This window comes from Rousettus aegyptiacus, unplaced genomic scaffold, assembly GCF_014176215.1.
Source record: "Rousettus aegyptiacus isolate mRouAeg1 unplaced genomic scaffold, mRouAeg1.p scaffold_m13_p_11, whole genome shotgun sequence".
NCBI lineage: Eukaryota > Metazoa > Chordata > Mammalia > Chiroptera > Pteropodidae > Rousettus > Rousettus aegyptiacus.
Genome location: NW_023416286.1, coordinates 56,849,541 through 56,866,494, shown reverse-complemented (window position 1 = coordinate 56,866,494; position 16,954 = coordinate 56,849,541). Strand labels below are relative to the sequence as shown.

Below are 16,954 nucleotides of genomic sequence, written 5' to 3'. Positions count from 1 at the left end.
GCAGGAACTATGACAATAGTTTCTTTACTTCTTCAACACTTCAAAGCCATTCTTCACATAGCAGTCCGTGTGATATTTTCAAACTCTAAATAATAAGGACACATTCGTCTCATCCTACCCCATCTCTGCTTTAAACCCTTTTAATGGATTTCCATTGCACTTAGAGAAAGTCAATAGGCCTTACTTCGTCTACGAACTCCAAATAATATGGCACCTGCTTTTCTCTCTAATTTCGTTTTATAGTACTTCCTTCCTTGTCTACTATACTTCAGTCACACTGGCTTTCTTGAACACAGAAAATTTCAGGGCCATAGAATAAGATATTTTTTTGAAGAGGGGAGAGCTCTTTGTTGTTGTCCCCCCCCCCCCCCCCCCGCCACCATCATTTCGGTACTTACATTTTCTTTTATTACTCTAACACACACACATTTTAGATGTAAGCATAATTTCACAAATTCTCCATGTTTTACCATATTCACTCTCAACTGCCTCTCTTTTTGTTTCTCTCAGTCCTTCCTCATTATTTTCTTGTTTTATCGTTGTTTATTCTTGCATACCTTTTATTTTTTCTGATTACTCTATTGCAAAAGGGTCTGCATAATGTTCAGACAATAGTGAAAACATTATGCCTTTTTGTTTGGAAACTTCCTTTCTGAGCCCATTCTGCTCTAATCTATCTGTACATCAAGTGTGCTTGATTTCTGATCCCTGGAGCAGAGTTAGGGATCTAATATTTTTTGTTTGCCTGAGTAGGGGAAAAGAGGTCAACAACGTCAGTTTTTCCAAAAAGTACAATTGCCTTTCTTTGCCAAATTGAAACAAATAATGTTATATATTGGTTTGCTTTAGCTTATAACACATCTCGATTTTATCTTTGTTTACAATATTGGTTCATTCTTATTTAAATGAAATATATTTATATAGTTACTAATATATGCGTTTGGCCAACTTAGGAAAGGGAAATATCTTCACACTTTTTCATTTTCTAGTGGGAAAAACACAGTGATAATAAGGATCACTTTCAGGTAACTTTTTTTTTTTTTTTTTTTTTAGAGATTATATCTTTAGTAGTAGTAGAGAGAATTCTTCTTCATAGTTGGACTGTAACACATACATGTTTACATTCTAGTTACTGGATATTTCTAGCCCCCAGATGGTATCAATGCAGATGCACATCACCTCAGTCTGAAGTGTGCTAACTCGCAGGGTACCCCAAAACTAAATTGATGATGAGAAAACTAAACTGACTGTAACTAATTTGTAATTAGAAGGCAATAAAATCAGTAGAAAATTATGATCAAATAAGTACAGCATGAGTAATGCATTGATAATGGAATTCATTTCCTCATGTTGCTTGAATTTAAATTATCTCTGTCTATATTCACAAAAGGAACTTACGTATGTAGTCATATTTGCCAGTAGATTCTGAATTATAATTCCTTGGAGAAGTCTAGTAATGGGCTAAATTTCGAGTGTATGCAATTACCATTAGTTCTTCAGAGCTCTAGTATTCCACATTTTTGTTGCCCATCCCTATGACCTTAAACAACAAAGATTTAATTTTTTCACCCTAAATTTTCACTTCCCATTGGTCATATGTGGAGTGGGAATGAGTTCATTAAGAGAATAAGACTGGTGGAAATTCTACCATCTGCGATTGTCATAGATGACAGAGGCAGGATGTAGAGAGGTCTCAGTTTTGATATTAGTAATGAGGCCTTTTCCATGATTCAGTGTTCAATATTATATCTCTTTATGTCATTTTGCTATTTGCACACTATCATCCTGAATTCTTCAACTTCTCTCCATTTCTACTGCTGCTTTCTTTGTTTCTAGTGTCATTTCTTGCTTAGAGTACTGTAATAACCTTCCATATATACTTCTGTGCTACGTGTTGGATTCCCTTTGAAGCAGATGTGGGAAAGTTTATTGGGAGAATACTTTTGGGACCAGTGTGAGGGAATGAAGGAAACTGGATTAAAGGAGAAGTTGAGTTGAGATGCAGATTCAACAAAGGCCTTGGCTAACCCTACAGAAAGCTCTGAATATTGGTTGGTCTTTTATAGTTGTCTGAAATTGAAGCAAGGGAATTGAGCCTTGATATACCTGTATCAATTAACTGCTGAGGGTGGGGTGTCCTTAGGAAGCTTCAAGACCTTAGGCAGAAAGCTGAGGGCGAGTTAGCTGTTGGTTGCCAAGACTTCCAGCAGCTGGCGGAATGGCCTAAAATGGTGATCTGGACAGAGAACCCTATTTTCTAATTTTGATATGTACTTTTCACGATTACTTATTTTTGCGTATTTTCAGATTTGTTATGATTTTTGACTTGTTATTTAGTAATGCATTTTAAAATAACTGAAAAAATTTCAACTTGTTTTATTATTGATTTCTAACTTAATTGCTTTCTGATCAGTGAATATGATCTTTTTCACTTAGAATCTTTCTGATTTGATGAGAATTGCTTTATGGCCAAGAAGTAAGTCACTTTAAATACATCTTCTATGTTATGACTGGAAAGAGTGTGTATTCTCAAATTATTGTATGCCATGTTTTATAGATGACCAAAAGGTCAAAGCTTCCTGTTCAAATCTTCTAGTGATTTTTTTGCTATTTAAATAATTTTTAAGAGTGGATTTCCCAATTTTTCCTTGCTTGTCAGGTTTTGCCTCTGTATATTCTTGAGATAAGTTAATAGGTAATATAACAATATAATGTGTCTTGGCTAATTTTACTTTTTATCAAAATGCAGTGACTTTTTCTTTCAGATCGATTTTATGTGATATTAATATTCCTAAACCAGCTTATTTGGTATTTTCCTTGTATGTACTTTCATCTTTTCAATCAACCAGTAAACTCATTTTAAGTGTATTTCTTGTAAGTATATACAGATAGTTTTTTTTTTTTCCTCCTTTTATTCAGACTGGCATTGTCTTTTATCTAGAGTTTAGTCCATTTACTGTAGAGTTTAGTGCATTTACTGTATTTACTTCTATATTTTGATTTACTTTCTGCTTTTTATTTTTGTTTCTTTTTAAAAAATTTTTCTCTTTTCCTGGCTTCTTTATGAAAAGGATTATCTTAAAACTCTCTCTTCTGTTTTATTCCATTTCCCCCTCATATTCTTCTCCATTGGAATGGAAATTTTACACTCTATTTCTATTCTTTCAGTGTAGAAATTTCAAATGGAGACATTTTTTTAGGCATCTTTTATTCTTCTAATCTAAACTGTTTAAAAATTCACTTAAGTTTTAGTATAAAGTTATTCTCTCACCAAAGAAATACTTTAATGCTGTTTACTTGTTTGTCCCCTATGTACTTTCTTATATTTTATTTTCTTCTTTATTTACTTCACTAATTAGATATTATTATAGAACATAAACAGCCAACAGTTATTTAGCTTTATCCAAAAGCTAATTTCTTTGCTCATTGCTTCTTTTATCCCTGACTTTGCAAATAGTATTATTTTGGTTTTTCCTGGAATTTACCCTTTAGAAGTTTCTATAGGTAGTTAACTCAGTTTTTGAATTAGTTAAGTTTTTGTTTACATGAGATTGTCTATTTTTGTATTATTTCCTGAAAGAGTTTTGCTGTATAGGCAAATCTAGGTTGACAGTTTTCTAGCAGTATAGTGCTGAAATCGTTGTATTATGTTGTGTAACAGTTGAAGAAATAGCTCTAATTTTTGTTACTTTGTAGGCAATCTGTTCTTTTGTCTGACTGCTTTATAAAAATAATTTTTATTGAGGTATACTTTATGAAGAATAAAATCTACCTATTTTAAGTGTATAACAATGAATTTTAATAAATGTAGTAACTACAATTAAGATATAGAACATTTTTTATCTATTTTGAAAATGTTCCTTCCCCCATTTTACATTTTCACTAGCAGTGCATGAGAGTTCCAGTTATTTCATACTTGAAAAACACTTGATATTGCTTGATTTAATTTTAAGCCATTCTAATAGTAGTTTTATTTCATTGTTATTTTATTTCCTTAGTACCCAATGCTACTGAGCATATTTTCACATGCTTAATGACCATTTATTAATCTTCTTTTGTGTACTATCTTTTCAAATGTTTGCCTCCCCTCCCCTACCCTTTTTTTCTTTTGACGATTTGTAGACTTAATTTTTTTTCCAGCACAGTTTTAGATTTACAGAATAACTGAACAGCTAGTACATGGAGTTTCATATACTCTCCCAATCTCAGCCCTCTACACAGTTTCCCCAATTATTAATACCTTGCATTAGTGTGGCACAATTATTATAATTAATAAACCAACATTCACACATTATTAGTAACGTAGTTCATAGTTTACATTAAGGTTCACTCTTCGTTTGGTATAGTTCTATGAGTTTTGACAAATACATAATGACATGTATCCACCATTATAGTTTCATACAAAATAGTTTCCTTTGTGCTTCATCCACTCAACTTCCCATTCTTTCCTCCTAATAATCCCTGGCACATACTTCCCTTTTACGATATCTCTACTGTTGCCTTTTCCAGAATGTCATGTTGTAGAATCTGTAGCCTTTTCAGATTGTCTACTTTGGCTTAGCAATATGCATTTAAAGGTTCATCTATGTCTTTTCATTGCTTGATAGCTCATTTCTTTTCAGTTGAATAACAGTCCATTATATGGACATACAAAGTTTGTTTTTCCATTCACACTTTGAAGGATATCTTGATTGTTTCTAGTTTTTGGCAATTATGAATAAAGCTGTTGTAAACATTTGTGTGCAGGTATCTCTGTGGACATCAGTTTTCAACTCATTTGGGTAAATAATTTAGGAGTGTGACTGCTAGGTCATATGGTAAAACTACATTTAACTTTAGGTCAGATTATTTTTCATTCTCCCCAGCAGTAAATAAGGGTTCCTGTTGCTCTGCATTCTCTATGGCATTTGGTGGTATTAATGCTTTGGATTCTAGCCATTCTAATGGGTGTGTAGTAGTATCTCATTGTTTTCATTTGCGTTTCCTTTATGACATAATAATGTTGAGCAACTTCTCTTATGCTCATTTGCCATCTTGTGTCTTTACCGAGATGTCTGTTAAAATCTTTTATCTATTTTTTAATTAGGTTGTTTGTTTTCTTATTGTTGATTTTTAAGATCTCTGTATACTTTAGATACAATTTTCTTTTTTTACCAATATGTGTTTTATGTGTTTTACAAATATTTTCTTCTAGTTTGTGATTTTTGTCTACACTCTCTTCAGTTTTGTTTCTTTTTTTTTTTTTCAGAGCAGAAGCGTTTAATTTTAATAAAGTTTAATTTTACAGTGTTTTTCTTTCATGAATTGTACTTTTCTTCTATGTATCTTCTAGAAATTTTTTCTGTATATTTAGGTCTATGATCCACTTTGAGTTAACTTTGTGAAAGGTATAAGGACTGTGTGTAGATTCAGTTTTCTTTCTTTTCTTTTTTATTTTGGCATATATGTAACCTATTGTTCCAGCACCATTTGTTGAGACTTTCTTTTCATTGAATTGCTTTTGCTTGTTTGTCAAAGATCAGTTGACTGTATTTGTGTGGGTTTATTTCAGGGCTCTCTATTCTATTAGTCTATTCTTTACAAATACCATACTGACTTGATTACTACTGTAGCTTTATAATAAATCTCGAAGTTGGCTATTGTCAGTCTTCTGAATTTGTTTTTCTTCTTTAAAATTTTGTAGGCCATTCTGGTTCTTTTTGCTTTCTATATAATGTTAAAATCAGGTTGTTGATATCCACAAATAACTTTCTTGGTTTTTGATTCAGATTGCATTGAATCTATAGAGCAAGTTGGAAACAATTGATATCTTAACAGTATCGAGTCTTTTTATCCATGTATATAGAATATTCCTTATTTTCATTCATCAGAGTGTTTAGTTTCCCTCATATAAATGCTGTACATATTTTATAAAATTTATGCCTAAGTATTCTTTATTTTTTTTTTGGCACTAATGTAAATGGAATTGTGTATTTATTTTTAAATTCCAAGTTTTCATTGCTAGTATATAGGAATGTAGTCAACTTTTGGATATTAACCTTGTATCCTGCAACCTTTCTATAATCACTTAATAGTTCTAGAAGTTTTTTTTTTTTTGGTGGTTGTTGATTCTTTGAGAGTTTTTTCAATAAATAATTATATTACCTGCTAATGAAGAGTTTTATTTCTTCCTTCCCAATTTGTTTACCCTTTTCTTGTCTTAATTCATAAGCCAGGACCTATAGTAGCTTGTTGAATAACTATGGCAAGAGAGGACATACTTACCTTGTTATTGATCTTAGGAGGAAAGCATCTAGATTCTCACTGTAAGTATGAGGTTAGCTATAGGTTTTTGTAGATGTTCTTTATGAACATAGTCTAAGAAGTTTCTTTCTCTTCCTAGTTTGTTGAACTCAGTGGGTGTTGGATTTTGTTAAATCCTTTTTTTTGCATCTCCTGAAATTGACATATGGTTTTTCTTCTTTAGCCTGTTGATGTGATAGATTACATTAATTGGTTTTTGAAAGTTGAACCAGTCTCATATAACTGAAATAAATATCACTTGATTATGACGTATAATTCTTTGTATACATTGTTAAATTTTTTTCCTTTTAGTCATTTAAATTTTATACCTAGATATTCAATTTAATTTTTAAAAATATTTTCTACTTTTTATCATGATCATTTTCCCTTTAAATCTTTTTCCATACTTATAGTGTTTGTAATATCTGTAATTTGTAATAGTATTTGTAATAGCTCTTTTTTTTCATTTCTGAGTTTGCGTTGACTGTTTTCCTTTTGATGTGGATCATAATTTTGCCTGTTCATATGTCTTTTAATTTTTTATTGGATTGTAGACATTGTGAATGTTATGTTGTGTGGTTGTATTTTGTTATTTTTATTTAAAGGATGTTAAAGTTTATTTGTTTGCTTGGTAAGTTAATTGCTATTCAGATTAATGCTTTTTAGGCTTTTTTTTTTTTTTAATAGCTTTCTTAGGGCAAGCCTAGTATAACCTTTTCTTGTATTCTGATTCAACAAGTATATATTAGGCCATTTATCTCTGTCTTTCACACTTCCTATCCTTGAGTTCATAATTTCTATTTCATTATACATCTGTGATTCTTTCTTAGCACAATGTAAATACTTAGTATTTTAGGTGGAGACAGAAGTCATCTTATATATTTTTTTAAAGAATTTCAGTGACCACTGTGTAGTTTGATGGGACCAATTACAGTGCTAGGGAGTTCTGTTAGATGGCTACTGCAGGAGTCCTGTGAAGAGATGATGGTAGTTTGTATAAGTCTTGTGATTATGGAGATAAAGAAAAGTGGAGAAATTTGATTTTTAAATAAAGACTTTATAAGAGTTGCAAACTATCTAGCAGTTGTTCTCTTAGTCATAAAGTCCAGGAACCTCTTAAACAGGGTCCTAAGTAACACATACAAAAATATTCATGGAAGCATTGTATTTATAAATCTGAATGTCTATTCACAGTAGAATGGATAGTACTTCAGTATGCTTATACAGTATGCTTATTACAGTAGTAAAAATAAATGATTTACAACTTGTGAAATTAATAATTGGTACATTTACTTAGTAACTATAATTTTGCATGCTATTCTCCAGGCACTGTTTTAGCCACTGGAGAAACAACAGTGAGGAAAGGCAAAAAACTGTGTCTTCATTTTTTTAACTCATTTCGCTGCAAACAATGTAGAAATTATTAAAGCAGGTATTTATGTGTTTATTATTACCACTGTATGGAATATTGTTTTACGGTTCCAAGAGTCACCATTCCAAGAGTCACCATTTCCAAGTGTCAATAGACAGATAATTTTCTAATAACAAACAGGAGTTGATATATTTTTTTTATGAGGAAATTGAATGAACACCATCTTAATCAAGTAATAAAACCTAACTTCATCAGAGAAAAAGCAAATGAACTTTTCCCCCCTTTCTGATGTGATGTAAGAATGTGAGTGTACAACATCAGCTATGTAGTGCCTTACATTTTTTTTTTTAATTCTGAATCTAATAATGAGGAAACACCCAAGTAAATTCAAATTGTAGAATATTCTGTATGGCAGTCAGCTTGGATTTTTTAAAAATAACACTTTTATTCAGGACCCTTCCTCTCCACCCCCTACCCAGTGAAAAAACCCAAACCCAAAAGCTCAGTGAATTCTTCGACATTAAAGGAGAGTAAAGGAATATAACAAACACAATCCATAATACTTGATTTCCCTGTAGTTATTATGCACAACTTTCATCTGGGAATTTCCTTCCTGTCTGTCTTGGATGTTCTTTTCATTCTGGTTCTTTTGTTTTCTGGGGTCCCATTATGAGAGCTTATTCTGTCCATCTAGAGGACTGTCCTACTCTCTGAAAAAGGAACCTTTCCTTTAGGAAATAAAGGCCTAGCAATTAATTATAAGTTTTTCGTTTTAAAAAGAAGACCAAATTAGGAATAGGACATTTGCCAAGAAATATTTCACTTTTTCCTTCTTTTTACTTTTACTTCTCCATAAGTCATTGTATTCCATGAAATTTTAATTCAAGAACCTATAGGTGGAAAAAGTATATAAATTCTTTATTATAACTTTTATGACTATTGCATCATTAAGATGTTGTTTTGTCAGCCTTTAAGTTATCAGGTTGGGCTGCCATGGAAAAGAGCAGGTTTCGCTCGAAGGAGGAGGTTGTTTATTATGTCTTGTGTAGCTCACCTTGGTGCTATCAGTTGGTAAAATGTTTCTTTAGACTCAGAAACCAGAGTGATATCTTGTCCTACAGTAAAACCTTCCCTGAAAGGTTTGAGTACAGAAAAGTTGAAATAGAAACCTTGTAGTATTTTGGTACTAAGTTTCTGTATTTTCTTAAATATTTCACTTTTTTTTCTTACATAGTACTTAGATTTTTTTTTTTTTTTTTTAGAAGCATTATGCAGAAGGTAAATAAGGAATAGAGAATTTCTGCATGTTGGAGTTGGAGTGTTAGGAGGAAAGTCCCACACGTTTCTGGGTCTGGGGCTATGAGGTCAGGAAGTGGGAATAGGCATCCATTGAGAGAATGGTAAAGATGAGGAAAAAATTTCAAACAGCACTAGGACCTGAGTTTTGCTTTTAAAAAGCGATCTTTTCATACCAGGAGATTTGTCTCCTTTTAAACACCTTGGATAATTTTGTTGTGATGAGGGAGGTTGTTTTTTCAAACATATATCAACTGAAGAATATGAAATTAAAGAAAGGGATTATAGACAAAGCTGAACACAGAGGTAAGTACTCCAATAGATGTTTTTAAAACGTAAGAGAACATTAGTGAATATTTCACATCCAGGCTATGTAAAGTTAGGGGTAGCAATAGCTATCAACTTGATCATTTCTGATTTTTCCAGGAATGTTAAATTTTGACTGAATCTTTTTGTTTGCTTTTTCTTTCACTTTCTGGTACCCCATGACTTACACTAATCAGAGCTGCAGAGACATGATAAGAAAGTAGGGATGAGGGACTGGACTTCTTTGATATTATTTAATCTGAACTACATGGAACATTCATTTCTCTTTTCTTCAGATAACTAGGTCTTTCTCTGTGGCATGATGACAGCATAGAAATATAATGACTATTTTAGCATAAGAAGTTGAGTAGAAAACCTTACCTTTAGATTATTTTCAGTTATATCTCAAAAATTAGGTTCCTAAGTTCGTGACTGTAATCTCACCAACTTCTATCAATTTCTCCCTCTTTCCCAAATATTTTGTATTTTGCTTGTTAGATTTTTGTCAGGGAATCTTGCCTTCCTGGGTTATATGTGTATACAGGTCTTATGCTGCATCACCTCCTTTTGGGGGACCATATTGTGATTGCCTTATTATATATTACATAATAATATATTATACATTGCCTAACAATTTCTCACCTTTTCTGAACATAAATCATTTCCAGTTGACAAATTATTTTATGTGGTTCGTTTCCTCATCTAGTTCCCTGTGAACAAGGACAATTTCCCAGTCCTGTTTTGAATCTCACAAATCACTATGTAGTCCAGGGCCCATAGCGAATAACTAAGAGATCAATATCAATATTGGAATCAAAATAACTGCAAATTTCCTAATCCTCAGAGAGAGCTAAAAATAGTAGAGATATGGAATGTAGGTATCATACATTTTGTGGTTTCCTATTTACTTAGATAGTTTTTGATGATGAATTGATAACTTTTTTTTGTGGGGAGGTGTGGATGGACCCATTTGTTTTAAAAAAGACTTTATGTTGTAAAAAGGATTTCTTAGGCATTCCCATTTCTAATTTTTATATATTGTTTTTTCATTGCTCAAAAACAGGTGAATTTTTCTTTACTGATTTAAATTTATGTGGCATTCATGTGAGGCTGCAGCATGGAATGGGACAAATATTCTTAACAGTCTTATGCAGGAACTGTAGCATGCAAAAGTATGTAGTGCACTCCTCCCTCCCCTTAGCTTATGTTTTAAGTTCTCTTTTCCTCTATCCTACAGATCCTCTATACTTCAACTGAATTGTCATTTCTTAAACTTGTCGTATGCTCCCCTACCTGTTTTGTTTCTGCTATTCCTGCCTAAAATGTTCAAATCCTGCTCATCCTTCATAGCCTTATATAAATGGGCCTTTCTGGAATATGCGTTACTTAATCCCTTTTGTCTTACCTTCTTATGGCCCTTTTCTGAATTCCCAATAATAGAACTATTTGGGTACTTTCACTCTTTCTTCCTAGATTATGAGACTCAGTGTGAAACAGTATGTTAATTTTTCTTCTTCTCTCTATACTTAGCATTCTTTTAAAAATGCTACCCCACATAAATATAACCAACATCAGAATTTTAAAAAATTGAATTAATTATGAAACATTTAGGAAGCAAGTGCCATTTTAACTAAGCTGAAGTTGAGAATGATGTTTTGTGGTTTAGGGGTCAAAGGTATATGACCTTTGGCTCTCTCTTCCCTTTTCTCCTAAGATTCCGTAGCTAGAGTTTAGTGCTAGTAGAGCATCACAGACAAGGAAGAATCCTTTAAGAGTTCACTAGTGACCTCTTCTTTCTTCAGAAAAAATCATAAACAAGTGTTCTCAGACATGATCTCTATTTTGTTTTTCAGAAAACCTCTAAACAAATGGACTTTACAGCTTTTTTTTGATAAGTTGTTACAAATGACTCAGGCTATGAAAATTTTTACTTTATAATAACTAATTTATTAAATTAACTATTTTATGGTTTTATCTTCTCTTATAAAACTTTACCTGGAAATGTTCTTTGTTTTGGGCTTTACTAGTCTAGGCATTTTCTGTTGAGTAAATGAAATAATACAATAGCATCTCTATTGATATCAGTGAACCCCGGAACTTCTGCTTCAGACCATAGTATAATAGCTATGGCTTGACTTTCCCCAAAACCATCATGTCAGTTCTTGCTGGTAAAAGCTGCAGGGGATTCCTGTGATTTTTCAGATAGAAATACCTCAAGTACCCATAAATCATTACTTTTGAAACAAGGGAATTTAATTTGTTCTGCACGCCAACAGCAGTTTTGGGGAATCTTAAGAAAGTGTGTATTTTCTTAATGCTATATATCTTTGGTTGGTTAATACTGTACCTACTTTAAGTTTTTGAATTCATTATCATAATTTATTTATTTTAACTTTTTTATTACTGGGGAAAATGTTATATTTATTGATACAAATAGTATTTTTTTTTTAAAATGACCACGTGCTCATTTTAAAAATATATACAAGATTATTATTCTGGTGTTATTTTCCTGATTCTAGAGAAAGGAACTTTTAAATAAATTAGTTATTGTCTTCTGTGTTATTGAACATGTGGTCAGTTGTCATGTTCATGCATCCAAATGATCAAAGTCTGAACTTCTGTCTAATTCTTCCCTGCTGTTAGGCTACCCTGTCATGATCAAGGCCTCAGCAGGTGGTGGTGGGAAAGGCATGCGAATCGCTTGGGATGATGAAGAGACCAGGTGAGATGCTGTCCAAAATATACTTTTGATGAAAATTGCAGTTACTCGAGTTTTATTAAACTGACAAGTAAACAGATACCAAAAGCATAATGGAATAATTCAATAACCATCTAATTTTTACTCTTTTAGATGGAAAAATATTGAAATTATGCAGAAAAGATCTTTATATTTTGATGATTATCCTATTATAGAAAGGTTTTTACTTTTTTAAACTAACAAAGGATTATCTTTTTGTTTTTATTGTATATTTAAAAAATTAGTTATTCTATTCTTTATGTAAAAAGTACTAGCATTTGGCTGTATAATTCTGAATGTAGTAAAAGACTTGAACCAAATATATTTAAAAGCAATCATAATTTCATTTGTTTATGTATTGCTCAGTATGCAGATTGCTTTTCTTTGCTTGTCTATAAAAGTGGTGAACAACTTTGACAATTATGTAATGTGAAATATATTTCCTTTTGAATTTGAAATTCTGTGTCCTTATTGCAGTGCACTTTATTATAAGTTTAGAACACTAAATTTATTTTTAGTTCCAGAAATTAAAAGTAACTTTTAGAACAAAAATTAAAAAAAATAAACAAACAGTGCATTGACGATATATCGTGGTAATTAGAAAATAATTTTTTGAAAAACTGCCTAGGGACTCAATTGAGATTTATATTTTTATTTTCAGGGTTGGCAGCAAGGATTTATGTCATTTTTTAAAGGGAGGGAATGAAAAAAAAAAATCACCCGATAATTATTAATGTTACCTTTCCTGCCCTTTCTCTACCCAAAAATAATTTGGTCTTCCAAATGGTTAATTCTACTTTCTCCCTTTCTACCCTTTTTTTCCTTTTCCTTTCTTCTCCTCTCCCAAAAATCTCTTAAAGACAAATCTGAAATAGTTGCTGTGAAAGTCACCCAGTACAAACCTAATTCAGAAATTAGGTTTTAAAGTGAATAAGTAAGGTAAAAAACTCCTCGAGGTAATACATTACCTTTTAAAACCTGTAGGAAGACCTTGTGTTGCGTACTAACACAAGTAGTTTTGATGCTGAAAGAAAATTGTCCCAGAATAGTATTGTTTCTTTGGATGAGTGTTAGAGAAAGTAATTGGCTTATGTTGTGAGGTAATGATATATGACAAATACAAGTCTTTAAACCCCAGTCCCATCCTCAGAGTGGCCCTGATACCAGATATTGATTGAGGTCATATCAGATTCTCCTCTCCCATCTTAGCTTACCCAGCAAGAATAAACTTGTTGCATAGATGGCAGTATTTATTGAGAGCCTACTGTGTGACAGACACTGTTTTAGTAAAGTTCCAGGAATACAGCAATGAACAAAAACAAAACAAAATAATTCATTCTTCCATGCTGTTTAATATACTAAATCAGGAGTTCTTAACCTTTGAATTCACAGTCCTATAAAATTCAGGCTCAGTTCATTCATCTGGAGGAAGAAAAAGTGCATTTTTCTCTAACATCTAACTGGATTTTAGTATTTTCCTTTAATATAGGCAACAAACTATATAATAGTAGTAGTATGTGTGGAACTTTTCACCATTTAGGAAATCACATATAGTATTATCATATTGCAGTTATAGGTATCTGTGTTACACTATTAGTTTTGTTGGAGCTTCTTAATAAAGAACCACATATATTATGTTCCCCAAATTAAAAAAAATTTTGAAAAAATAAAAATTAGAATAAAAAATAAAAGTGTTGATACCTGTATTTCAGTATAATATTTTTCTGTGCAATCTTATGCATTTTATTCATTTTAAAACACTTTAAGCCTTATTTTTACAACAGGTTCATGTGCTGCCTGATTTTGCAGTAGGTCTCCACGGCATAAATAAGATTCAGAAACCCTATTCTGGTAGGAAGAGACAAACAATGAGCAAAATCAAAGTAAATCATAAATTATTGTGGAAGGTGATAAGTAGTATAAAAAATATAAGGAAGAAAGGAAGAGATATAAGGAGATTCAGAGGGAATTCCCATTCTAAACAGGATGCCAGGGTTGTCCTTACCGAGAAGGCACATTCTAGGAAGGAGGAAAGGATCCAGGCAAGGGGAGAGCAAGTGCAGAGGCCTTGACCCTGGAGCATGTCTTGAGGGGTCCAGAAACAACAAGGTGGCAGCAGTGGAGGGAGAGAGGAGTAAGAGGAGATGGGGCACGGGGTTTGGGTAGAATGGGGGCAGATTATGCAGGAATTTGTAGGCCATTCTTAGTGAGATGGGGAGCATTGGAATGTTTTGAGTAGAGAAGTCACAAGCATGGAACTTCAACAAATAACTGACATTATTTACATTTTTTTAAAAAGAAAATATCGAACATACTAAAAAGTAGGAGAATATAATGAATTTGTATATATGTGTCATCCAGATTAACCAGTTATCAAAATTTTGTTTGTGATTGGGTTCTAAAAGTATCACTCAGCTTTCTTGAAATAAACTTAATGGACAGGAGTAGATTCATGAACTATGGAATCAGAGAAACCAGCTGGAGAGGCTATTGCAATAATCAATGCAAAAATAGTGAGAATGGTGGCTTTCATCAGTGTAATGGTGGAGATGATAAGAAAAGAATTTAATTTTGAAAGTAGAGGTAACAGTATTCGCTGAGTGATTGGATATAAAGAGTACACAATAATGATTTGCAGTCACTGTTTAAGTTACCTTATTTCTTTGTCCTTTTTCCCTATTTGGTCTTGGTGTTGCTTTATATGCTGCAACACAGCTTTCCTTGAAAATTTCTTGGGGAAAATCCGAGAGGTTAAGGTCAAATTGAAGGCTTTTATATTCAAAATTGAAGAATGCTTAATTGAAGAATGGTGGTTCTTAGCTTCTCTCTGACACTCTTTGCCTGGCCTGATTTCTTTTGATAGTGGGAATTTACTTCTATGTTACAGAGCATTGATTAACTATATGAAATGCTGGAAGTCAGGCTGGCTGGTTGCTGCATGTGAGTGGACACAAACACAAGAGTCACGCTTAGCCCCATTTTTACCACATGATCCATTTTATTTGGCTTTTGTCTTTCGAAGTTCAGATGTTGAAACTTCTCGTGCTTTATTTGTCACTCCCACGTGCCAATGGACCTCTCGATCAGTCGGTTGGGATTCCTCACTGAGTTGTGGCTTTAGACTTCTTACATAGGGACAAGAGGTCCAAGAGCAGGTGTTTCAAATCCAAGTGGAAGCAGTATCACTTTTTATGATCCAGTGTCAGAAGTCAAACAAGTTCCCTTGTATCATATTCTGTTAATTACCAGTTAGCATAAATTCTTCCCAGATTTAAGAGGAGATGAACCAGACTCTGCTTCATCATGTGAGAGTGGCAAGATTATTAGAAGAGCATGTGGAATGGGAAAAGACCATTCCATCTTTGGAAAACACCATCTGCTACAGTCTCTTCGTAGGGAAGAATGATGTAATAAAGATATTAAACATAACAATGGATATATGAGATGTGGATTTTAGGAACTTTAATTTTTTTCTTATTTTCCCCTTTTGTACGTATGACACTTACATAGCAATTTCACCAAAAGCTGCAGCACTTATTTTTCATTATTCTTCATAGGATCTCAGATTTCTTATCAGTCATTGCTCCAGGGCTACTCTTAGTGAAATATTCTTTTACGGTGGGGATTACTCTCCAGTTTCTTGGCAATGCTGCTGTTAACCTATGCTTTTTACTTTAGAACTCAGTATTTTCAGAAATCAGTATTTTCAGAAATCACTATATTCATATATCATGCAACTTTTGGTAAATAATTTAACCCCTTCTTGGCCAGTAAACGGCACATCGATTCAAAATTTGTTAAAATAACTAATAAAAATACATAATTTTCTATCTAAAAATATTGCTTTTCAACTTGATAAATCATCTCTGAGACTTTGTTAAGATTAAGAAAAGTATCACACTATTCAACTTAACGATACATGCTCCTCATTTTAAAAAGTTGCTCTGTATCCTCTGTTTATTTGGAAAAATCAAAACTACATAAAAATTTAGGAAATGGTCCAGAAAACACCCATACATTCGTCTCCTTGAGCCACGAACTTTTAATATCATCCTGTACTGCATCTACTTCTTTCTCTTTCCTTCTGTCCTTGAGAAAGAAATTGTTTTTGCATTTTCCATGAAAATTTTAAGATTCTTTGGAAGGAAAACTTGGTAGCCATTGATTGCTTTACTATTTTATCATAAGGAGTGTCTCCCTCTTTTAAGATCTTTCTTAAGTTTATTTTCAAGTAAGTAGCATCGATGACTTTTCTTAGAATCATTAGGATATCCTGTTATTTTGTTAGGGTGAGAATGATGAAGGCTGTTGAAAGTATACTTATATATTTTCATAATAATTCCTGGCTTTTCCTTGTACAAATTAAAATGGAATGTTATGGCATGAATGGAAAATTGATCATGTCTACATTTCGGAGTATCCCACTAGAATTTAAGGGCAGCGAAGGCAATTTCGGTTTTAGCTTCGTATTTCCTTCACCTAAGTATGCACCAGGCACATAGTTTCATGATTAGTATATGTCTATTGAATGAATGAGTGTAATAAATTATGTTCTTAATGCAATTTTCCATGAGTTCCATAATATGTTTGGGGATGCTTTCAAACTTGATACTTTATTTGGGTGACTTTGGTTTTTTAGTCTTGGTGTTCTTCATTTAAATGCAAAATGGAAGCTCTCATTCATTATAGCAGAAACAAACTGTAAATTACTATGTTTTTTCTTTGCGAATCATTATATCCCATCTAATAAAAAGTTGGTTATATGATATTGAAAGCAGCGATTCATTGTGCTATAGTTTTTCTGTGATTTTTAGTTTGTTGACATCTCAACTCCATTCCCCTAAATCAAGGAAGTAATGAAGGACTAAGAAAACCTGATATCTTTTCCAAAAGAACTCTTATAAACAGGATTTTTTTTTTTGCAATAAGTTTTGAAATATATCTTTTTTGTCAGAGTTTGC

General features: G+C 32.5%; 1 protein-coding gene across 5 annotated transcripts in view; it reads left to right on the top strand.

Annotated features, from left to right (window-relative positions):
• Positions 1 to 16,954, top strand: part of PCCA (propionyl-CoA carboxylase subunit alpha) — a 321,747-nt gene that overhangs the window by 111,483 nt on the left and 193,310 nt on the right. For 4 of the 5 annotated variants that reach the window (XM_016123140.2, XM_016123141.2, XM_016123139.2 and 1 more), the window contains one exon: positions 11,900 to 11,978. In XM_016123140.2, the coding sequence (XP_015978626.2) occupies positions 11,900 to 11,978 (79 nt within the window). Of the gene's footprint in view, positions 1 to 2,436; positions 2,477 to 11,899; positions 11,979 to 16,954 lie in introns of all 5 variants that reach the window. The other variant, XM_036228824.1, reaches the window with a different exon arrangement.